Raw genomic sequence first — 25,747 nt, 5'->3', positions numbered from 1 at the left:
CTCGTTCCTATCAAAGACCAGAATATACTGGGAAGATGGAGCTACCCGAAGGGAGGTAATAGAAGGAATATCTTTGCCAGTGCAGGAAATGGCACGTGTAGACAATGATGCGAAGAGAGTAGTTGGGAGACTCCAATACTTAAAGCATGGACAGAAGTATCCAACAATCCATGGATACTCCAATCAATTGCAGAGGGATGCAGAAGAGCTTTCGTAGGGAAGATTCCACCTATCTACGCAGTCCCCACAGGTCTCCAGAAAGCTAATGACGGATGTGGAAAAATTGGTGGATTCAGAGTAGTAATACCAGTGCCAGAAGCAGAATGGCTTGTGGAATACTATTCAAACCTATTTTCAATAAAAAAAACAAAACGGGGGGGGGCGATTTATAAATATAAATTCTCTAAACATGTCAGTGGCATACAATAAATTCAAGATGGAGTCGATAAGATCATCTATTCCACTAATAAAACATGATGATGTGTACGATAGATCTATTTTCATGTACCCATTCACCCTCACAGTCAAAAATATCTAAGATTTGCACTGAAAAAGGGGGAGAACATTCTGCATTATCAGTTCAGATGCCTCCTATTTGGTCTATCCTCAGCCCCACGTATCTTCACCAAACTAGTGGCAGAAGTTATGGCTTTCCTGAGAGAGCAGGGAGTATTAATTGTCCAGTATTTGGATGATTTCCTATTAATTGCAGAGTCACCCCAGCGACTAAAAGCCAGTATAAGGGTATGTGCACACGATGCAGAAATGCTCAGGATTTTTTCCTGAGCGTTTCTGCATCTCTCTGGCAGGAAAAAACGCATGCGGATTGTACATGCGGTTTCCTGCCAGGGACATGCGGAAATGAAGCGGTCTTCACTTTCATTTCCGCATGCGGGTTGACAAGCGCTTCCCAAGCGATTTTAGCATCACTTGGAAAGTGCTTGTCAACTTTACACTATATAAATCCATGCAACCGGCATGGATTTATATAGTGTGTGAATGTCAAAAAATAAAAAATAAATCTATACTTTACCCTCTGATGGCCCCCGGTGTCCTGCTTCATCGGTCCCGGCTGCCGGCAGTGAAGACTTTAGGACCTTCCGACGTCAGCGTCACGTGACCCGTCACATGACTCTGACGTCAGCGAAGGTCCTTCATTCAACCGCGAAGTGCCCGGGAAGCCAGCAGGACGCAGCGCGGGCCGTCAGAAGGTGAGAATATATATATTTTTTATTTTATTCTTTTTTTTTTAATGGTACCTGGGTCTGGATGAGAGTCCTCTCATCCACACCCGGGTACCATCCGCACATTAGACCGCATGAAAAGCGCATCAACATATACAGTGATGCGGATTCCATGCGGTCTAATGCAAGTCAATGGTGGCAAAAGAGCAGCGTTTCCGCAAAATTAATTGACATGCAGCGGATTTTTGACCGCAGCGTTTACGCTGCGGAAAAATCCGCATCATGGGCACAGCACATGCGGATTTCCATTGGGGAACATTGCTGCCCTTCTACCATGCGTTTTTCATGCGTTTCCGCAACTGCAAAAACGCCACGGAAACGCATGAAAAACGCATCGTGTGAACTCAGCCTAACTTCAACCGTCTTGATTATAAAAAAAAATCTGGGATGGATTGTAAACTGGAAGAAATCAGATCTTATACCAGGAAGAAGAAGAAACATCTTCCTAGGAATCCTCCTAGACTCAAAACTAAAAATATCCCTTTTACCAGTCATAAAAACAAACTTAGAGACAGAGTCCTCTCTTTCGGAAGGAAATCACAAATCTCCATCTGGGAAAGCATGAAAATTTTAGGATTAATGACAGCTTCTATACCCAGAGTTCAGTGGAGCCAATTCCACTCGAGACAACTACATCAGATTCTAACAACCTGAAACAGGAAGATGGACGGTCTAGACAAGAAAATAAGCTTGTCTGTGATAACCAGGAAGTCATTAACATGGTGGACTTCCAGGGCCAACCTACAGAAGGGGATTATGTGGAAGTTGTCTCCATTTGTAACAGTCACCACCGACGCAAGCAACAGTGGCTGGTGGGGTCCATATAAACGATCAGTACCTACAAGGTACCTGGTAGGGGCGAAACCTTCCCAGATCATCAAACCTCAACTCCAGGCAGTCTGGGAAACATTAAAAAGATGTCGGGCAGACCTAAAGAACCAATACATCAGAATCCTGTCAGACAATATCACAACAGTGGCCTTTCTCAGACATTAAGGGGAATCAAGACATCACCATCTGCAAGATTTAGCAGGAAAGATTTTTTAGTGGGTAGAAGAAACAGTACTATCAGTAAGTGCAATACACCTGAAGGGGTCTCAGAACTCCGTGACAGATTTCCTCAGTCGGGAAACAGTGCAACAGTCAGAATGGGAACTAAAGTGGGAAGAATTCCATCGCATAATACATCGATGGGATACTCAGTGGTATCTGTTCATCACAAGGAAAAACGCACAAACAGCCAAATTCTTCTTCCTCGATCCAAAAGACAGGCTAACAGGGGTAGATGCTTTGTCCCAGAAATGGGACATGGACTTGGCATATGCCTTTCCTCACTTGCTCTTAATTCCAGCAGTGCTAAGGAAGATACTGGAAGACCAAGCCAAGGTAATAGTAATATTACCCTTTTTGGCCCAGGAGAAGCTGGTTTCCTTTACTGAAAAAATGTCCCTAAAAGATCCAATCGTTCTTCCAGAGAGACTGGATCTGCTGATCCAGGGGCTGATATACCATCCCAACGTAAAGTTCCTCCAACCTGCATCCTGAGAGGCAGATCTTGAGATCTAAAGATCGTTCAGATTCCGTCAAATCAACTATGCAAAATAGTAGAAAGCCAGTAACATCAGCAATATACACGAAAATCTGTGGAAAAAATTGTGCACAGTATCAAGAAACTGACAGATTTCTAGTCCTAACATTCTAAATATACTAGAGATTCTACAGACTGGATTTCATAAAGGCCTAAGAGCTAGCACCCTAAAAGTGCAAATTGCAGCCTGTGGAGACACTGGGTCTTTCATGGGCATAATACTACTCAGACAACACAGGGTGAGAGTAAAACAGTGTGGCAATACTTTATTAAACCACCAATAACACCAAGGCGGATGGGAGAAATACAAGCATCGTCAACGATCCATACCTAAGGCTCTAGACGACTGCATTACCGTCAGGCTAGATCCAGCTTTTTTTTTACCAAAAGTAGTAACTTTTCATATGAGCAAGGAAATAGTCTTACCCTCTTTTTGCCAAGGCCATAAAAATAATCAAGAACTGACTTCACTCCCTGGATGTCAGGAGAGTAGTCCTCCATTACTTGGAGACAACAAAGGACTGGCGAGTAGACCCTAACCTGTTCGTACAGTTTGCAGGCAAAAACCAGGGGAAAAAGACATCAAAAACAGTGCTGGCAAGGTGGGTTAGGTCAGTGAGAAGTCTGACCTGTTCGTCTGAAGGAAGATCCTCTCCGGATAACATCAGGGCCCATTTGGCTAAAGCAGTAGCCACATCACGGGCAGAACGAGCAGGGGCCTCGGTGGACCAGATTTGCAGAGCTGCAACATGGACAAGCCTGAACATCTTTTGCAGACACTATAAACTGGACATTCTATCAGGCCAAAAAATGGCCTTCAGAAGAAAGTCCTCAAAGTAGTAGTCCCACCCTGAATGTATACTCTGGTATTCTCCTGATGGTGATGTCAGGAGGGACATTCTGGAAAGTAGGCATTAGTCCACTGGTAATAGGTTTTCCAGGAGTCCATCATGACAGCACCTATTACATTCCCTCCCTAACATTCCAGTCTGCGTCTGTGAAGGTAACATAGATAGAAGGAAACTAAATAAAATAGAGTGCGTCCGTCATGGTGTGGTACTTGGAAAATTACTGGGGTTTGGGTGGAGGGAGAGCCTTTTATCCTCTTGTGTGTTCCTGTCCCTATCAAGGATACGAAGGACGACCTCCTGATAGGTTTTCCAGGAGTCCATCATGACAACACTATTACCGGTAGGACTAATGCCTACTTGTCTTGCAGGCTGAGTTAGGGGCATGTATACAGCATTGTTATACTGCTGTATATCAGGGCTGGAAGGTGGTGGTCTTACCTCATATGGTAAAAACCTGTTGACAGGGTCCCTATAATGAGTAACTAAACCTTCACTCTAAGTCTGGTGTAAAAAGCCTTGAAAAGTCGCAACATTTTTGTACAACACGAGGCTGCTCAAAAATTTAGCAACTTTTGTCATTTTCACACCCAAATCTACCAGCTACAAAAGGTTGGAGAGACGGAGTTTGGCAACCCCCCCCCCCTGTTTGTAAAATTTATGATGAGCTTATGGTGTTCCATCAAGACAAGCGTGAAAAACGCCAGTCTTGATGAATTGGTGCTTTTAATGCTTCATGTAGATTCATTTCCAATATAAAGTGATGGTGAACTCTAGGTATATACTTAGTTACAATGTTGGTTGTCCTAGCAGTGAAGATATCATACTGCATTATTTGTTTTAAGACTCTGCACTACTTAAAGAATATTGGATCATCTTTGAATGAAGAGATTGCAGATGGTTATACCAGATGCTTAGTAGCTGGTCTCCTGTCTCCAAGCCTTGCTGATGTTCAGCCTTCCAGCCTGACTCGGGTAAGCTCCCCTTACTGCCATGTTGTATTTCACTTCCTATAAAATTCAGCCTTTACAGCTTTTATCTGATATCTAGGAAGAACAGCTACAAGCTGTGTTATCAGCTGCCATTGAAACTAGCTCCATCAGTCTTTTAACTCGTTGTATCAAGCAATGGATTGTAGAAGGTAAGTGTAAACAACAAAAAATGTATTCACATTTCTATTTGTGCAAAATACACTATTTTGACTTTTCTCACCTGGTTCTGACTTGTGTAATTCACTTTGAAGAGAAACCCAGGTCAGCTCCAAACCTTCGCTTTGTGCTTGAATGGACGTGGGATAAAGTGGTCCTTACGAAAACCAATTTTGACAGAATTGGTAAGTTTTTGTATTGTTTTTTTGTAAGTATATACTGTACATGAGGTAATGGCTCTTATATATATGTCAAAGGTAGTGTCCCTGCCTTTAATGTGAGATCGCATGCTGAGCTCTCATCTTTCCCTGCACTTGATGGCTGATTTAATCAGCCATCAAGTGCCTCCGCAGATGCAGCGGTTCTCCACCCGCGGCTGTTAACCTGTTAAATCCCGCCGACAATCGCTGATAGTGGGATTTAACACTTGCCCACCACAAGCATGTCATGTGATCGCGAGGTGCCAATGGGTTGCCATGACAGCCGGGGGTCTGCTGACCCACGTGCCTGACAGTGAATATCCTGTGACCATTGTCTCGTGGCCATCACTCATAGGAGAATCATCATTTCCGCAATACATGCTGGAGCACTGCAAAAAAATGCAATAAGAGGCAATCAAAGCATCGCGTCTAACCCAAAATGGTATCAATGAAAACATCAGCCCAGAGCGCAAAAATAAGCCAACACCCAGCCCCAGATCCCGAAAAAAAAAGAAAACATTACAAGTCTCTGAAAATGGCGACAAGTGATATTATTTTTGTTTTTTTTAAAAAAAAATTTCCAGTTTAGGAAAAAAAAAAAACCTGCATGTTTGGTAGCTGCGTACTTGTATTGATCTGGGGAATCATATTGCTAGGTCAGTTTTACAATATATAGGGAACATGGTAAATAAAAAAAACAATTGTGGAATTGTACTTTTTTTTTGCAGTTTCTCCGTATTTGCAATTTTTGACTCGTTTTCCAGTACACTATGTGGTAGAATGGTGTCATTAAAAAGTACAAGGATGCATGATGGGATTAGATACACCAGTCTGGGGCGTATTGCGAATGATTGAATTGGATACACAGGTCTGGGGTGTACTGTGCATGATAGGATTAGATACACCGGAGTGGGATGTATTGTGCATGATGGGATTGGATGCATCACTGTGGGGCGTATTGCGCGTGATGGGATTGGATACACCGGTCTGGGGTGTATTGTGCATGATTAGATTAGATACACCGGTCTGGAGCGTATCTCACATTTTGTTGCTCACTGTCAGTGATACTGACAAGTAGACTGTCACCGAGGATGGCCGGCAGCTCCGATTCTGTTAGTTGGTGCTGCTCGCTGTATCATAAGCTGGAGATAGATATGTGACCCTTTTGCCATAGAAGTGGACGGAGCGGGGTCACGCTTGCCACCACTGCTGCCATAGAAGTGGACGGAGCGGGGTCTTGTATTACACCACTGCTCCCTTAGAAATGTGTGAACCTGCTCCATCCACTTCTATATGAGCAATGGTGTAATGTGTGACCCTGCTCTATTTACTTGTATGGGAGCAGTAATATAGTGAATGGAGCAGGGTCACACATTAAACCACTGCTCCTATAGAAGCGGACGGAGCACGGTCACACATTACACCTCTACTCCCTTAGAAATGTGTACCCCTGCTCTGTCCACATCTATGGGAGCAGTGGTGTAATAGAATGGATAAATGTCCTGTAAATATATAATTTCACAAGCTCTCTACATATAATAAACTTACACCCTTTAGTGCCTTTCGTTTGGCACTAAAGGGTGTTTACCCTAATAAATGAAGAAAACGACGTGGGGTTCCTCTTATTATTGGTAACCAGCCAAGGTAAAGCAGGCAGCTGCGTGCTGATATTATCAGCCTGGGAAGGTTCCTGGTTATTGGGCCCTTCCCAGCCTAAAAATACCAGCCCACAGCCGCCCTAAAAGTGTTGCATCACATTAGATGCGCCAATTATAGTGGTTTGCCCAGCTCTTCCCGACTGCCCTGGTGCGGTGGCAATCAGGGTTATGGTAGTTGAGTTTGACAGCTGTGATTTGTCAAAAATCACATCTGGCATCAAGCCCTGGTGTTAGTAATGGAGACGTGTCTATCAGACACCCCCACTACTAACCCAGAAAGACAAAAACACAGACAGAGAAGTACATTTAATTTGAAAAAAACATTCCCCGGCACTTTCTCTGGTTCACCAATCTATTTTGGGGTGGTGGGGGGGGACTCCATGCTGGTCCGCTGTAGTCCAGGGAATCCTCCGTAGTCCACAAATGGAAACCTGAAGAAAATAAAGAGAGAAATAGACAAGACATTGGCCCTCGTTCACCAATTTATTTAAAAAAAAAAGTTCCCATGCAGGTCCGACGTAGTCCATGGCAACGCTCCATAGGCTGTAGCAGCAGCCACTCCAGGTCCCCATGTGCTCCACGAGACCCGGCGGCTGTGATGAGCGGTGATGTAACTACACCGCTCATCAGTCACATAGTGCTCCATACAGTATAATGGCCCCATATAATAATAATAAGCTTTATATAGCGCCAACATATTCCGCAGCGCTTTACAATTCAGAGGGACATATACAACAGTCATAAGTAACATGGTTAAAGATAATACAATAATTAAAGCAAAAATAATGACGACCCTGCTCGTAAGAGCTTACAATCTACAATGAGGTGTGGGTAACACAAAGTACAGGGGCTTATTTACAATAATGGTCCATTTAGTGCTCCATACAGTATAATGGCCCCACATAGTGCCCCTCCCTACGGGGTGATGTCCCCACATAGTGCCCCTCCATCCTGGTGTAAATGGCCCCCATCTATACAATGCATATAGAAAAAAAACACTTGTGTTTACCTTCCCTGTGCGCCCATGCAGCACGGCTTCCTGTTCTGTGTGTTTTGATCAGAGCACAACAGCTTGATGATATCCCTGCTGTGCTCTGAGCAGGTTGATGGGGAGCACAGCATGTGTATGTGTGTATGTACACACATACACACACACTCTCACACACACTCTCACTCTCACACACACTCTCACTCTCACACACACTCTCACTCTCACACACACTCTCACTCTCACACACACTCTCACTCTCACACACACTCTCACTCTCACACACACTCTCACTCTCACACACACTCTCACTCTCACACACACTCTCACTCTCACACACACTCTCACTCTCACACACACTCTCACTCTCACACACGCTCTCACTCTCACACACGCTCTCACTCTCACACACGCTCTCACTCTCACACACGCTCTCACTCTCACACACGCTCTCACTCTCACTCTCACACACACTCTCACTCTCACACACACACGCGCACACACACACACACACACACACTTCTCAAAAAAATAAAGGGAACACTTAAAGAACAGAATATAACGCCAAGTAAATCAAACTTCTGTGAAATTAAACTGTCCACTTATGAAGCCACACTGACAATCAATTTCACATGCTGTTGTGCAAATGGAATAGACAATAGATGGAAATTATTGCCAATTATCAAGACACACTCAATAAAGGAGTGGTTCTGCAGGTGGGGACCACAGACCACATCTCAGTACCAATGCTTTCTGGCTGATGTTTTGGTCACTTTTGAATGTTGGTTGTGCTTTCACACTCATTGTAGCATGAGACGTACTCTATAACCCACAGAAGTTGCTCAGGTAGTGCAGCTCATCCAGGATGGCACATCAATACGAGCTGTGGCAAGAAGGTTTGCTGTGTCTGTCAGCGTAGTGGCCAGAGGCTGGAGGCGCTACCAGGAGACAGGTCAGTACACCAGGAGACGTGGAGGGAGCCGTAGGAGGGCAACAACCCAGCAGCAAGACCGCTACCTCCGCCTTTGTGCAAGAAGGAACAGGAGGAGCACTGCCAGAGCCCTGCAAAATGACCTCCAGCAGGCCACAAATGTGCATGTGTCTGCACAAACGGTCAGAAACCAACTCCATGAGGGTGGTATGAGGGCCCGACATGCACAGATGGGGGTTGTGCTCACAGCCCAACACCGTGCAGGACGCTTGGCATTTGCCACAGAACACCAGGATTAGCAAAGTGGCCACTGGCGCCCTGTGCTCTTCACAGATGAAAGCAGGTTCACACTGAGCACATATGACAAAGCTGTGATATTTCTATTGTATCAAACTAAGCCCGTGTGTGATCGTAGTGCAGAACTGGAATAAGCCTTCTATGGTAAACATTCATAAGGCCGATCATCAGCTAACGTGTTCTCTCTCCCGCAGGTGCTCAGCTTTTTGATGGTTCATGCCATTTCATTGATTCTCAGACACTCCAGTCTCTACACCACTGTCAGCTCCGCCTCAGTAACCTTACAATTGTCTTGAACTGTTTTAGGAAAGAGGCCAAAGAGCTTACAAAACAAGGTACACAAAGGTCTACCTAACGCATCTGTGTTTTGTTTTTCTTTGTTTTTTCATAACAACTCTAATTATAATAATATAAACAAGCTAGAATTTTAAGTTTGCCTATCATTACGAAATCTAAAACTTATAAAAACTATCGACGGATGAAACAAATGGGAATTTGTTCGGTTTTGAGAGCAGTGACCACTCAGCAGTGAGTGTCTGTTGCTGGATTTGCAAGTGGAGTCAGAGGCCGGGCAGTCACAGCTGAAGTGCTACAAGTGCTGAGCTGCCACCATCCTTTCAGATCCAAACTTCTTCCATGTCAGCAGGTTTCTCAATCAGTATCAACATTTGAATTAGTTTGTGATTAGGACAAAATGCTAAGAACCCTACAAAAACGTAACTTTTTCTACATAGACCCTTTCCCTCACCATGGGGTGCATTTCATTGAGTTTTTCTAGTACCTAGAAGTTAAGGAAATCAAGTTGACAATTATTCTTCTTGGCTTCTACCCAGTCTAATGCAGTTTTCATTTGTCAGCGGATTTTTGCCCTAGGCAGTATCATCAAATAAGTAATGTGTATCAAATACAGCAAAATATTTTAACGTGTTTCCTACATTATTTGACTTAAACATTTCCTATTTTCCTTCATTAGGATTAGTTAACTTAACCAATAAGCTTTCAGTGACCAAGCTCTTAAGTCACTATGCCTCTGTAGTCCTTTGGTTTTGTCGTTGTGGTCTTCTGCCAGATAACCCAGGTAAGGGCTTGCTCCCACTTGCTGTTCAATCCAATAAAAAAATCAGATTGCACTCACCCCAATGTTACCCTATGGTGTAGCTCACATCTGCGATTATTTTCTCATGCGAAAACGATTGTACCCGAGAATTGGATTGTACGCGCCCATATAAGTCTATGGGTGCGTGTGAAACATCACACTGCACTTGGATATCACCCGAGTGCAGTGCGATTCCCGCCGGCAACAGGAGATGGAGAAATGACTTTCTCCGTCCCCTCTCCAGCTGTGCTGCGATCCCCTCATGCGAGAGAATCCGGGCACTGACACTCAGCTAACGCTCCCAGCAGAGCAGGAGCCCACACTCATTAGCATTTCTGATGCCATAAGCTAGTGGGACCCCGGCATAAACCTTCAGGGCAGAAAACATCTCCAATGCACAGCCTTTTTGGGTCCGAGAACAACATGGTCTGATCGAACCAACTCCATGGCCTGCAATAGTACTAAAGACTTACCTTCTGAGACATTTACTTTATATTGAAAGTATGTGCCATAAATAACAACTAGTTGCTGGATCAATTTATAGAGCTCCCACTCGTGAGGAAAATAGAGGTACCATTCTAATTGGTTTGCTGACCAGAAAGTAAGAGACCATGCATTCAGCTCTATACATTGTAGTATACAGTACAGACCAAAAGTTTGGACACACCTTCTCATTTAAAGATTTTTCTGTATTTTCATGACTATGAAAATTGTACATTCACACTGAAGGCATCAAAACTATGAATTAACACATGTGGAATTATATACTTAACAAAAAAGTGTGAAACAACTGAAAATATGTCTTATATTCTAGGTTCTTCAAAGTAGCCACCTTTTGCTTTGATGACTGCTTTGCACACTCTTGACATTCTCTTGATGAGCTTCAAGAGGTAGTCACCGGAAATGGTCTTCCAACAATCTTGAAGGAGTTCCCAGAGATGCTTAGCACTTGTTGGTCCTTTTGCCTTCACTCTGCAGTCCAGCTCACCCCAAACCATCTCGATTGGGTTCAGGTCTGGTGAATGTGGAGGCCAGGTCATCTGGCGTAGCACCCCATCACTCTCCTTCTTGGTCAAATAGCCCTTACACAGCCTGGAGATGTGTTTGGGGTCATTGTCCTGTTGATGCCTTCAGTGTGAATGGACAATTTTCATAGTCATGAAAATACAGAAAAATCTTTCAATGAGAAGGTGTGTCCAAACTTTTTGTCTGTACTGTGTGTAGGACACTGAAACAGTCGAGTGTTTCCCTTCTCCCATCATCTACAATGCATATAAGGGCCATTCACGCATGTGACATTTCTTCATCTGATCTACTCCTTTCTGTGCTACAGGAATCAGGATTCGCACATTCTGCCACAATACGGCTCCCCCAGAAATGACCCCACAGCACACCATAATTACCTTCCCTTTCAGTGCTATGCCTCGCTGGTCTTCTCCATGACATATAAAATACATATGACCAAGCACATGGTTGAGGGCACACAGAAGGGTATCCTGGGCCACAGATTATGCACTTTTGATCTAGAGCAAGAATTATTTTTTTTAATTAGCCAATGGCCTTGTTGGATAGGTCATCAAATTTGTTGTGACCGAACAACCCCCTTAACTAATAAATGTTTTGCTGCAATTGTCACGATTTTCTTGACCAAAACAAAATGAATGTACTTTTTGTTTTTCATTTTGCTATATACTTGTGTTTATTCTCCCTTTTTTTTCCTTGTTCATTCGGTCAGATGGAGCCGTGCAGTTGACCAGGCCATACTACAATTATCAACTGGTTCAGCACTACTATGCTGAGCGTCGGAAAAAGTTGGAGCATTTGTCTAGGTAGTGAAAATGTTGCTCTGTTTTCTGTAATACGGACTTCAGTTCCCTACCACTTTTTCTAGTCAGTTTGTCAGAAATCCCTATTGGAGCTCATTCAGACGTCCATAAAAACTGTCTGAGATGGAACTGCAATGCACATTCTGGCCACTGCTCTCCAGACTCGAGAGTGACCGGCTCATAGAAATACATGAAGCTGTCACGCTTGGGTCTGGAGACCCGCAGCCAGTCTGTGCATTAGCGTCTGTGCTTAGACGTCTGAATAAGCCCTTTGCTGATGGTGTTTTTTTTTTTTTTTCCCTTGACACAAAATTGAAAAATCTAAAGGAAAGAGTCTTGCTCCTTTTATTGGATTTATTCCCCAAAAATTGCATGCTAGGTAACACATTCATCCTTCTCCATCACCCCATTGCTGCCGCATGAAAGTGCACACGTTTTAGTTGGAGCAGAGAGCTTTTGGTGTAAATGCCATCATTGGGACCGGATTGGATTAGGTTCTTCTGTATAGATCAGAGGCTGTTAATTGCTGTCCGACCTACATGTTACTTTGTGCTGCTGGAAAGCCACAATTACAAGGTTCTAGAAGCGCTGGAGTGTCCAGGTCTGACCGTATATAAATGACCCTGGGCTGAATACTTATTGACAACATCCAAATCTGAGACTGTTAAGGGGGAGAAAAAAAGTAACATTTAATTAAATATAAGAAAACATTTTAAATTTGTAAATGTATATGGCCATGATAACAGATGAATAAAACTTCTCAGACATTTTCGGAAGGCAGAGATTACAAAATTAAAAAATTGTTCTGAAGGCCAAACGTGACCCTTGCCTTTAAGGAGTTATACAAACTGATTAATAATATTGCGCAACATTTTTTTTATTGCTTTTAGGGGTATAAAGGTAACACTTTTTATGTTTCCTATGTTACAGAGGTAAATGGAATTCTACCTTGATGATCGATAACCTGATTTCTCGGCTTGGAGAAAGAGTTGAGCATTTATGGAAGAGAGACGGTGGCTCAGGCAAATATCCACCTGCTACCTTGCATGTAAGAAAAACCAATAAGGCAATCTTATGTTTATGCCATAACTGTTTAGTACTGTTCCAATCACTTCAAACCCATTTAACTATACATCACAGGCCAAGTTCTTTCTCTTCCAAAGTGTTAATGCTAATTGGGTGCTGAAGTGGAACTTACAACTGAACCTCATTGAAATGCATGTTCAGTGTAAAACAGCATGGAAAGTATCTGATCTGTTTCTGCTGTGGACTCTTCATTATGATCAGTAAAGGTTCTGGTGTGTGGTCCTCTTTAAGCGTTTGAAAACATTTTCATACCATCTTTTTATCGATTACTTCAATAAATTCTTGGATGTTAGAAGCTGGAACATTTTTCCATTGCAGTTTTAGACCTTTATACTTTATCCGGTAGCTTTAACAAAAGTTATTGGATATATCGCTACTATTTCAAATGTCTGCCTCTGAAGTTGATGTAAAGTTCCTAATGCTTAGCGGGCAACAGAAGGTTGTCCAGCAACTCAATGAAATAACTTTTATTCCTCATCCATCTCCGCCGGTCATCGATCCACCAAGGCTGATGCTGCAGTGGAGTGCTATTGAGCCCCTAATCCGTAGAGGTTCCTGAAGGGTTTAGCCTGTGGACTTCCAAAAAAAATTGGAAGGATGAGTATTATAACCCACCCTCCCCCAAATCGCACTGTTGCCTACTGAATTGCTCCTCCAAACCTCTGCCTTAGGGGCTTCCTCCTGGGTTTGTTTGGGGATTGTCTCCTTTTTATTTCCTAATTTTCAAAATCTAATTTGTAGTGCTATATCATAAAACTATTTTATCTCGCTCTCCCTGCTCGGGATAATCTGAGGCTTGACTTTTTGTTGTCAATGGGCACTTTTCACGCTGTTTGTGGGACGGTCACTTTTTTTTTTTACTGGCTTTCAGTCCTGGGCTTCTCCTTTGCCTCCATCTGTTCTTCCTGTTCGTCTACACCTCCTTTCTACAGCTCCAGCCACCTTTCTGCTGCCAACATAATTTTGGGACGCAGTTCTGTGATTTTACGGCTCTTGAACCTCTCCCTGGTACTTTTAGGCCTCGTCCTGGTCCTATTTAATTTTTTTCTATGTGCCATGTTCTTTTCCAAGGGAGAACTTATTTTAGGAAGCTTTCCCCCTGTTGCACTGGTCACCTATTTTGTTTGTTTGCTCTGTGACAAATGTTTATCATGTGGTCAGTGAGGCTGCCTTAACGCTTCGCCTACTCACAACCCCTTAGATTCCCCTAAAGAACTGAGCAGCATGTGCCAGATCTTTGACTTTGGCTCAAAGTAACCTGGCCACCCTCTCCCAGTCCACAGTTGATTTCTCTAGATCGCTTGCTAGCCCAACTTGCGTGTCAATGTTTTCTTTCCTAAGTCGAGTAATTCTGCCCTGTCTCACATAGAAATTGAGGCGCATACTTCCCTATGCACAGATGCTTTCACAAGACATAGGATTTCTTCCCACACATCCTCTGGCATTCCTCGGACAGTGCCACCGCGGATGAGATTGCGTCTGCCCCTGCCCAGTCTGATTCTCCAGGGGTTACCTCTGAGTGATTCTGAGTCTGAGCAGAATACTAAGCTAGCCTCTGCATTGCATGACCTTTGCTGGGCAATGAGGGCCACCCTCGAAGTCAAGTAAGTAGTGTCCTCCTCTCCTTCCCAAAAAGTAGTTTCCTTCCGTCAAGTCCGGCAACCATTCTCTTTTCCAACCATGAAGACTTGGTGATGCTCTTACCAAAGAATGGCAGTACGGACTGACTCGTGCCTTCCTCTAGGAGGTTTGAGGTAATTTTCTCCTTGCAGAGTAATTAGTTGTCAAATTTTCTATACCTCCCTCTGTTGAAGCCCAGGTAGCTAGTGTCTAGAGCCACTACCTTGCTCTTCTCTCATTCAGTATCCCTCAGATAAAAGTTCAGGACTCTAAAAAGTGGCAGCAAGTTGATGTCATGCTTCTGTGGCGTGTCTCGTATTTCTTTACAAAAGGTGTGATTTCTTGTGGCAATAACCTCCATTGATAGCGTGCCTGAGCACACTTCCCTTTCCTGCGGGGCTCTCTTATTTTGTTCCCTATCAGGACAAGCTGTTCTTGTTCTCTGTGCTACATTGTTTTCCAAAAGTTGATCAAGTCATTCCCCATTAATGATAACATTGTTCTCCCCTCCTTGTGCCTATCCTCCTGCTGGTCCCTGTGAGTGTTTTCCCTCTGTCTAGATATGGTCAGAGCCATTAGGGCCTATCTTTCTTATGGAAATCTTCCAGAGATCCAATTCTCTTTTTGTGATCCCTGATGGGTCACACTAGGCTGGTCAACCTCCAAGACAACCATTCCCATATTGATCAGTTTCACTATTGTGCAAGCTAACAAGACCAAGGGTAAATCTCCACTGTTCAAGATTACTGCTGATTCCACAAGGTTGGTCGGAGCCTCCTGGGCAGTCTGGTTGGCTGCTATCTGGCCTCTGTCCACACCTTTTGTAAAATTTTACAAGATTTACACTATGGCTTCTGCCAACTTGTGATATATGGTGCTGCAGTCTGGTATGCGGTTTGTTATTTGTTGTTTTTCCCCAACCATTGGGCGTTCTCTGGGATGCTCACGGTCCTGTAACTCGCAATTATAGAATTGTGAAAATTGCATTTTTCTTACTGTAAAATCCCTTTCTCATTGAATATACTGGGTCACATTGCTGTTGTCTTCCCATTTTTCAGTACTTTATATGGTATGTTGAACATCTTTTTTGATTTTTTTTCTTATTCTTTCAATATAGTAGTATGAAAAATTTAAAAAAAAAGTAAAGCTGAAACTTACAAATGTTCAATTTCTTCATAATAGTCCTATGCTACTTTTTATCTCCCTAAAGCATCTCTCTCAACTAGTTTTAACCGGACAGCCCCTTTATCACTTATTTGCAGTATGGGTGATGACTTGCTAATCGGTTGGTGTCTGGGTGTTGGGACCCACACCAACGTGGAACTTTCATTCCCAAAGAGGAACATTTATCCCCGATTAGAAATGGAGCATCATATCGGATGGCTGCCCCTATAATCATGCACAGAAAATATGATAGTCATACAACTTAACTCGGAAGAAGAATGATATACGATATGGTATTATTTACCCCTTCACAACATCTGCCATATATGTACGGCACTTAGGGTAGTGCATTCCCGCAAACTGCTGTTCATGTACGCCGCTGCGAGGTCCTGTCACTGCGCTGAATCACGATGGCTGCTGTCTCTTACAGCTGACCATCCCTGCACGTTGTCAGTTGTCATTCCAGTAACTTGGGTATCTATGGTTATGATAAATCATATAGTGAGTTAGTTGCTAGTGGTATTATCCATGGATGCACATGAGGTAAGCGACATAGTGAATCTGAAGAACTATACTTAATTTTTAATTGGAGGTATTTGCTAATATTATAACTACTGCTTGATCTTTGAGATGGGAATACCCCTTTTTAACTTTTTTCGTTCTTGCTAACTGATCTTTAACACTGTGTGTTGCAGGCACTTCTAGACGTGTATCTACTAGAAGATACAGATGAAATAAACAAACACACAATTGTATCCTTTTTCCGTTTACCAGATGACCTAAAACAAAAAGGTCTCATGATTTCCACCATATTTGTGATTTATGCCAGACAAAGGCGTATGGTTTAGTGGAAAAGGCCTGGCTTAAAGTGCAACACTGTGGGCCAAAAGTTCACCAATTTCTTTCACAAATTAAGCTAGAGTTCTCTTGTCTAAACCAAAACATATAGTTTTGTGCAAAACATTTATAATTATTTACAAGACTATGTATTGCAAATAACCTTAACCACTTGTATACCAGATGGTCTATTTTTTGTTGGATGTCATGTACTCGTTCTCAGATAAGCCGGATTCTTCCATAGAATCATTTCCCGCAGCTTTTTCCATCCCTTGTGGTCTAATAAAACTTACTCAAGGCTTTTGGCTTCTGGATCACAATGATTATCAGGTATTGTTTTTACTGTTTACTTGTATTTTTAATTATTATAGTACCCTTAAGGTTGTGTAGATATCTGGGCTGGTAATATCATCCTGGTAATTCTACTGAACTCAACCGGTTCAGTAAAAATACCTTTTCACTTTGCTTTATAAAGAAGAAACCCCTTCAGAAATGCTGATATGTAGCTGATCTGGCTCTAATAGAAAACGGGGAATTTAGAGTTTTGTCCTTCCACACAATCCATACCATTTTACTTCAGATACACACTTCATTTACAGGGGTTGTCCACTACCGACAAACCCTTAACTCCATTCCCCCTAGAAATGAAAAGTAATGTATATTAGTCTTCCGCAACGGTTGGCAGTCAAGCGAGATAGGCGCTGCTATTCCTGGCAGGTGACATTGTTGTTTCACATGACTGCCGCAGCAAATCCGCAGCGTATTGACTGCAGCCTTTACTATTTTGTCAGAGCAGACGTCTGCGATTCTTGTCTTGTGTCCACATCAACCTGTCACCCGCTGGGAACTACAGCATCGTCATTGCTCAAGGTGCTGCGGCAATTGAATATACAGTGTGTGTCTATGTATATATAGTCTATAATTGATGTTATGTATGTTAAAGGGTTTGGGACTTTAATATTGATTCACAATCTTTAGGATAGGTCACCAGTTTCCAATCATTGGGGGTGAGACTCTCCACACCCCCACTTATCAGCTCTTCCAGTTGCCAGTGGCAGCCAGACGTACTCAGTTGTGAAGCGGAATTACACAGTCCGACAACTGCACAGTAGTCTCTTCCGTGTACTGTACAGGCGGCAAATGTGTAGTACCAGGTTGTGGCCACTTTACAGTTGATGGCGCTGTGCAGCTCCACAGCTGACACTTAAAGCATCTGATTGGTGGGGGGGAGTTAAATGTCACACCCCCAGCATTCAGATATTGATGACCTATCGTAACGATAATCCGTCACTAGCAAAGTCCCAGACAACTGCTTTTAAGGATTTTATTACTCATTTCTCTGAGCTGCCGGCTTCTGCACATCTTTAAGGTAACCTGTCACCTCCAAAAAAAATATGCTATTTATCTGCATATATAGTGGTAATCTGCAGGTAAGTGGCTATGGAATCATGTCTGGAAAGCTTACTGGAGAAAGGGATGAAAAAAAGTTAATTTCCCAGAATTAGGACATGAATTCACATCCTAGGAAGGGGTCCGCATGTGTGGAGGGGACTTAGGAGCTGAGCGTCTTCCACACTTGGCTAATGCTGGCTGTAAGACATAGCTGACATCAGTCTCTAACAGCCGCTGCCGGAGAGAAGTTTCCGTTGCGATGGTTACCAATTTAAACACTGCTGCCAATCTGGTGGGGACCGATTAGTTACTATGACAGCCGGTGGTATGCTGAAGATTCTGTCATTGTCCTCTTAATACCACGATCTCAACTACAGTGGGGAAAAAAAGTATTTAGTCAGCCACCAATTGTGCAAGTTCTCCCACTTAAAAAGATGCGAGAGGCCTGTAATTGTCATCATAGGTAGACCTCAACTATGAGAGACAAAATGAGAAAGCAAATCCTGAAAATCACATTGTCTGATTTGGAAAGATTTTTTTTTTAAATTTTGGTGGAAAATAAATATTTGGTCAATAAAAAAAGTTCATCTCAATACTTTGTTATATATCCTTTGTTGGCAATGACAGAGGTCAAACGTTTTCTGTAAGTCTTCACAAGGTTGGCACACACTGTTGCTGGTATGTTGGCCCTTTCCTCCATGCAGATCTCCTCTAGAGCAGTGATGTTTTGGGGCTGTCACTGGGCAACACGGACTTTCAACTCCCTCCAAAGATTTTCTATAGAGTTTAGATCTGGAGACTGGCTAGGCCACTCCAGGACCTTTAAAAATGCTTCTTACGAAGAAACTTCTTCTTTGCCCTGGCGGTGTGCTTAGTATCATGGTCATGCTGAAAGACCCAGCCACGTTTCATCTTCAATGCCCTTGCTGATGGAAGGAGGTTTTCACTCAAAATCTCATGATACTTGGCCCCATTCATTCTTTCTTGTACACGGATCAGTCGCCCTGGTCCCTTGGCAGAGAAACAGCCCCAAAGCATGACGTTGCAACCCCCATGCTTCACAGTAGGTATGGTGTTCTTTGGATGCAACTCCACATTCTTTCTCCTCCAAACACGCTGAGTTGTGCTTCTACCAAACAGTTCTACTTTGGTTTCAGATGACCATATGACATTCTCCCAATACTCTTCTGGATCATCCAAATGCTCTCTAGCAAACTTCAGACGGGCCCGGACATGTAATGGCTTATGCAGAGGGACACGTCTGGCACTTCAGGATCTGAGTCCCTGGTGGCGTAGTGTGTTACTGATGGTAGCCTGTAAAGTTGGTCCCAGCTATCTGCAGGTCATTCACTAGGTCCCCCCGTGTGGTTCTGGGATTTTTGCTCACCATTCTGGAGATTATTTTAACCCCATGGGGTGAGATCTTGTGTGGAGCCCCAGATGGAGGGAGAATATCCGTGGTCTTTGTATGTGTTCCATTTTCTGATTATTGCTCCCACAGTTGATTTCTTCACACCAAGCTGCTTGCCTATTGCAGATTCAGTCTTCCCAGCCTAGTGCAGGGCTACAATTTTGTTTCTGGTGTCCTTCGCCAGCTCTTTCGTCTTCACCGTAGTGAAGTTTGGAGTGTGACTGTTTGAGGTTATGGACAGGTGTCTTTTATAATGATAGCAAGTTCAAACAGGAGCCAGTACTACAGGTAATGAGTGGAGGACAGAGGAGCCTCTTAAAGAAGAAGTTACAGGTCTGTGAGAGCCAGAAATCTTGCTTGTTTGTAATTGACAAATACTTATTTTCCACCAAAATGTGAAAAAAAAAAATCTTTCCAAATCAGACAATGTGATTTTCAGGATTTGTTTTCTCATTTTGTCTCTCGTAGTTGAGGTCGACCTATGATGTCAGTTACAGGCCTCTCATCTTATTAAGTGGGAGAACTTGCACAATTGGTGACTAAATACTTTTTCCCCACTGTATATACTGCATTACTGTATGTGCTATAAACGATCACCGGTTTCACAAAAATGTGAATAAAAAGTTTTTAAAAGTTGAATAAATTAAAATCGCCCCCTTTTCCTCAGTTTAAAAATAAAGGAACAAAAACATTTGTTGTTGCTGCATTCATAAAAGTACAGTCCATTAAAATACGTAACGAATTAACCCATTAGTGAACTCCATAAAAAAAAAAAGCTAGAATTTCAATTTTTTGGGTCACCTCACCAACCTGGAAAAAAGTAATTAATAAGCAAACCGTGCATTATATGTACACAAAATTGGTTTCAATAAAAATGTCAGGATAGCACACAAGAGTCTAGGAAAATGGCAACACAAAATAATGTTTTGCTTTCTAAGACCACTTAGAGGACCGGTCACCAAATTTTCCATGTTCAACTGGATATAATAATGGTTGCAGAGCAGTATAAAATGTTTGTTTTGTGTTTTTTTCCTCCTTTTTTTTTTTTTTTCTTAAATTTTACCCCTAATGAGTTATCACAGAGATGTCACTGGTGACGTATGGTTCTTACACCTGTATGATGCTGACCAATCCATAAGCCGGCAGCAACATAGCAAACACGCCCCACCATAGCGTAGAGCAGGTTTGTCAGTGAGTAGGATGTAATCCCGTTTATGTCTGCAGTGCGATCAGTGATTAGAAAAGAGCTGACAGAAGGGTTTATGGGACACATTTAAAGGGAACCGGTCACCCCCCCCCGGTGATATCAGACCTCTACTATGGGCATGCAGGTGATAGAAAAGTAACTCTATACTACCTGTATGGCCCATAGTAGAGGTCTGATGGGAATCTGTCCCCCCCTGGGAGATATCTGACCTCTACTATGGCCATACAGGGTATAGAAAAGTAAATCTATACTACCTGTATGGCCCATAGTAGAGGTCTGATGGGAACCTGTCACCCCCCCCCCCCCCCCCCCCCCGGTGATATCAGACCTCTACTATGGGCATGCAGGTGATAGAAAAGTAACTCTATACTACCTCTATGGCCCATAGTAGAGGTCTGATGGGAACCTGTCACCCCCCCCGGTGATATCAGACCTCTACTATGGGCATACAGGTGATAGAAATGTAACTCTATACCTACCTGTATGGCCCATAGTAGAGGTCTGATGGGAACCGGTCACCCCCCCGGTGATATCAGACCTCTACTATGGGCATGCAGGTTATAGAAAAGTAACTCTATACTACCTGTATGGCCCATAGTAGAGGTCTGATGGGAAATCTGTCACCCCCCCCGGTGATATCAGACCTCTACTATGGGCATGCAGGTTATAGAAAAGTAACTCCATACTACCTGTATGGCCCATAGTAGAGGTCTGATGGGAATCTGTCACCCCCCCGGTGATATCAGACCTCTACTATGGGCATGCAAGTTATAGAAAAGTAACTCTATACTACCTGTATGGCCCATAGTAGAGGTCTGATTGCAGAGATATGTGTTTTTATAAAAGCACGTTTTCTATCCCCTGTATGGCCATATTAGAGGTCTGCTATCTCCCAGGGGGTGGCAGATTCCCTTTAAACTCCGCTGTACTGCCCCTCCCTGCACACTGCCACTCATGCAGGAGGTTAGGCTAGAAGAGGTACATCGCACACTGAGAAACCTGCTCTAAGCTATGGTGGGGGTGTTCTTTATATGCTTTGTTGCTGCCTGCTTATGATTGGAGGAAAAGTGCACAACCCCCTGTGGAAACAAGAACACCCCCTTGCACTTAACAATTGTTAACTTGTTAGGTGCAAAATACATTGCTAATATCATCGCAACAGAGCCAAAATGAGAAAAAAACCATATTTATTCCTCACTGCAACCATTGTGTCCAGTTACACATGAAACATGTTCTCAAAGTCTCTAGTTAAATATAGAGAAATTGCTGCATGTTTGGTATCACTGTAATCGGACTGCCGTCAACCGCCAAATGAACACCCTCAAAAAAAATAAAATCCAATAATGGAGGATTGGGATGCATTTTTTTTCCTCCATTTGAACCCACTTGAAGCTTGTTTTACCATTATTCAGTATATTGTGTGGTAAAATGAATGGCACTATTCAAAATTAAAATTTGTCCTGTAAAAAATAAGCCCTCATACATTTTTTGATGGCGAAAGGTAAAAAAAATGACTGCAAAAATAAAAAAATCACCATGCCCTGAAAGGGTTAAGTTTTATTCTAGCTTTTTTTCCTTTTCCCTCTTCCATAGGATGGTGCAGGGAGCTGCTAGTCCATACAGTGAGCGTGACTGGAATCACTGTCCCTGCAGTTGACGCTCTGCAGAGCAGCCAGTCAGTCTGCAGAGGGCCATTATTACCACTCATTTTGCAGAGAAATATGTTTTTTGGAGGTGATAGGTTCCCTTTAAGAAAGAATAACAGATCTTTTTTCCACTTCTAGAATTCAGTGGACTGTCTGCTCCATCCTGCCACAAGTAAGGTAATGCCATGGCAGCACAATCTGATTATAGAGACCTTAATGTGCCATGGAGACCACAGACTGGCCCTACGCTATATTCTAGCTATGAAGCCTCCAATATTCAACAGTGCAGAGGTCAAACGTCACATGACTGTATTTTTAGAAAACAGGTAAGTTTTGTTGCCTTTGTCACATGTTAATTTCTAGTTGTCTTTAGACAATTAAAGAATCATGATGAATTGGGGCACAGCGATAGGTTTATGGTATCCACTGGCTGTATATTTAATGACCTATCACAATTTGTAGGCACATTTTTGAGGCCTGGAATCTGCAAAAGCTCCACTCCAGCCGATTGAATGTTGAAGAGCTGCTGAAACATATGTATGAAACATGTCAAGAAATGGGGCTTGTGGAAGATTTGCTGAAGCTTGCCTTCACAGATTCTGAACAAGTAAGAGGCCATAAAGCCAGCATAACCATGACTGTAGAAAGTTTCTTTACTCTGTCTGTCTCGTTCTCGCTATCGCAGCTTTTAGAAGCCCTCTCCCACCCAATCAGCACCCCTGCGACACAAACACGGGCTCCTGATGGCAGTCATGGCAATCTGAGGTCAAATAATGACCTCCGTCTGCCAGCTACAGTGGCCTGTTAGACCATGCAAGAAGGATGGCCTAAAAGTCTTTTGTTTGTGTAACACTGACAGGTGTAATGCATTATCCCAGTGATCAGAGTAATAAAAGGTAAAATCCCATAAAGGAATGAAGTAAAGTAAAAAAACTAAAAAATTTAAAAAATATTTTTAAATAAGAACAAAAAATTAAAAATAATTCAATAAATATGTATATGTCTGTAAAGAGAAACGAAAAAGTGCTCATTTTGTATTACCACATCCAAAACGACCCGAACTATAAAACTCACTATTTAACCCCTTCAGTGAACACCATAAAATGGCAAACTATGCTTTTTCATCATACCATTGAAAAAAGTGGAACAAAATGCAATAAAAAAGACGTATTTAAATAGCTGGTAACGTCGTCATCTTCTCCCTCAAAAAAAAGACGCCATACAGCTTCATCAGTGGAGAAATAAAAAAAAAAAAAAAGCTATAGTCCTCACATGACTGTCAGCAGAAATATACAAACATTATAGTTCTCAAAATATGGGGATGCAAAAACTGTTGTGTTTTTTTTAATAAAAGGGGGGGGGGGGTTTAGGGCGCAAAAGTGGCCAAACACAAAAAAAAGTAATAAACCTGGTGTCTCTGTAATCATGCTGACCCACAGTGAAGGCGTTAAAAATAAAACCAATTCTGTTGATTTGTTCACTTTGCCTCCTAAAGATTTAAGTAAGGCTCAGCTCACATTTATCCTGCTCTCTATGATGAGAGACCAGACCGAGTACAGAGGAACTCTGTTGCATCATCATAGAGGAGAATGGATCCCTCAGGGGTTTCATCTGAATCACATCATTCGGAGATTTAGATGGAAACCCCAATGTAAGTGCTCAACGTAGAGCACAGTATAGATGTGATCCCAAATGTTATGTAAAATGTTCCCAATAAAAGCTTTGATTTAATTCACAAAAAAACAAGTCCCCACTCAGGTCCGTCACCTGTCAGTGGAAATATAGAGGGTTTCCACCTTACTGGTTGCACAAAGGCTCTGGAAAAGTGAAATTGCTCACCGCAAAAGAAATCCAGCAAATTCTGCACTCCCAGATCCAAATGCCCCCCTCCGTCTAAGCTGCACAATGTGCCTAAACCACGTTTAGCGTCCACAAATTTGGCACTTCTGTAGCGTTGAGGGCCCGCTTAAATTACGGGGTACATGTTTCCGGAAGCACAGGTTGGGCATAATGTATGGGCACTACAATGGCAGGTTTGCATTTTTAACTCTGCATCATCCATTAAAATTGTCACTACACCTGTAAATAAATTCCCAATTGGGTGTAATTTCCAAAATAGGGTTACTCGAGGGGGAGGTTCTGCCCTTCTGGTACGTTGGGCTCTGTATGTGGAGTCCACAAACTATTCTACAATAATTTATTCTCAAAGAGTCCTAGCGCTTCCTCCCCCCGAGTCTCACCATGTGGGTAAGCAGTACTGTATAGCCACATATGAGGTATTGCTTGGTCAGCAGAAATTGTGTGATAAACTTTGGTACCATTTCTACCCATTTTCCCTCGTAAAACAACATTTTTGTGGTATGAATACAGGATAAAAAATATCTTTTTACTGTGTTAGACAGTAGATAGAAAAATATTCAAATTTAAGAGTCCTCAGTGGTTGATGCCTTTTAATTGCTAACTGAAAAGATGGTAACAAATAGCAATCTTTTGAGACTGCTCGGGTGTCTTCATCAGGTATTATTCTGTGACACATTCTACTATAACTTGTTCACAGAGAGACAAATAATGCTCCTTCCATCCTGAGTCTCGCTGTATGGCTAAGCAGTGCTGTATTGCCACATTCAGAAGAAATTGTGTGGCAAATTTTGGTACCATTTTTACCCATTTTCCTGTGTGAAAATGGAAAATTAAATTATTTTTCTTCACTGCTCAATGGTATAAAATTCTGTGACACACCCGTGGTGTAGGGTGAATTCACTGAAGTGTAGTTTGTAAAATGTGGGTCACTATTGGTAAGGTTCTGCTGTTCTGGCACCTCAGGGGCTCTTCCAGTGGGTCATGGCACCCGTAAATCATAACAGTAAAATCTGTACTACAATATGGTGCTCTTTCCCTTCTGAGCTTTCCACTGTGCCTGAAATGTAGTTCCTGCTACATGTTGGGTATTGGTGCTCTGGGGGAAAAATGGACCTCACAGGTAGTTGTGCAATTTTTCCTATTAATTCTTATAAAAATGTAAAATTTAAGGCTAAAACAACATTATAGTGTTAAAAATGTGATAATTGTTTCTTCACCACCCAATGGTATAAAATGCTGTGAGACACATGTGATGTCCACATGTTAACTGCACCCTTGCATGAATTTATTGAGGGGTGTAGTTTGTAATGTGTGGAAATTTATTGGTGGTGTCTGTTTAACTGGCAATGTAAGGGACACTGCCAATGAAACATGGCACCCTCAAACCATTCCAGCAAATCTGCACTCCTATGGTGCTCCTTCCCTTCTGAGCCTTGCACTCTGCCTTAAAACTAGCTTTCAACCACATATGGGGTATTGGCAAACTCGAAAAATTTATCCAATTTGTTAATCAATTTCTTCAATTTACTCAGTCCAATATTATACAATTCTGTGAGTCACCTGAGGGTTAAAAATGCTCATTTCACCCCTAGATGAATTTCTCAAGTGGTGTAGTTTCCAAAATGGGGTCACTTGTGGGGGGTTTCTCCAATAAATTCCAGTCAAAATGGCACACCAAAATTCAAATATGTCTCCTTTAC

At 42.5% G+C, this 25,747-nt stretch overlaps 1 protein-coding gene across 1 annotated transcript in view; it reads left to right on the top strand.

Moving 5' to 3' along the window:
• LOC141221658 (protein ELYS-like) overlaps positions 1-25,747 on the top strand; it is a 106,104-nt gene that overhangs the window by 29,216 nt on the left and 51,141 nt on the right. Inside the window, exons 11-21 of the mRNA XM_073666555.1 lie at positions 4,526-4,654; positions 4,731-4,821; positions 4,924-5,013; positions 9,097-9,237; positions 9,876-9,980; positions 11,734-11,827; positions 12,755-12,872; positions 16,390-16,446; positions 16,715-16,861; positions 22,326-22,513; positions 22,650-22,794. Coding sequence (XP_073522656.1) covers positions 4,526-4,654; positions 4,731-4,821; positions 4,924-5,013; positions 9,097-9,237; positions 9,876-9,980; positions 11,734-11,827; positions 12,755-12,872; positions 16,390-16,446; positions 16,715-16,861; positions 22,326-22,513; positions 22,650-22,794 — 1,305 coding nt within the window. The remainder of the gene's footprint in view (positions 1-4,525; positions 4,655-4,730; positions 4,822-4,923; positions 5,014-9,096; positions 9,238-9,875; positions 9,981-11,733; positions 11,828-12,754; positions 12,873-16,389; positions 16,447-16,714; positions 16,862-22,325; positions 22,514-22,649; positions 22,795-25,747) is intronic.

Source organism: Phyllobates terribilis, unplaced genomic scaffold (assembly GCF_046119375.1).
Source record: "Phyllobates terribilis strain yellow unplaced genomic scaffold, ASM4611937v1 Scaffold_327__1_contigs__length_2127877, whole genome shotgun sequence".
NCBI classification, from domain to species: domain Eukaryota; kingdom Metazoa; phylum Chordata; class Amphibia; order Anura; family Dendrobatidae; genus Phyllobates; species Phyllobates terribilis.
The sequence above is the reverse complement of the archived record's forward strand: the minus strand, read 5'-3'. Positions and strand labels throughout refer to the sequence as shown.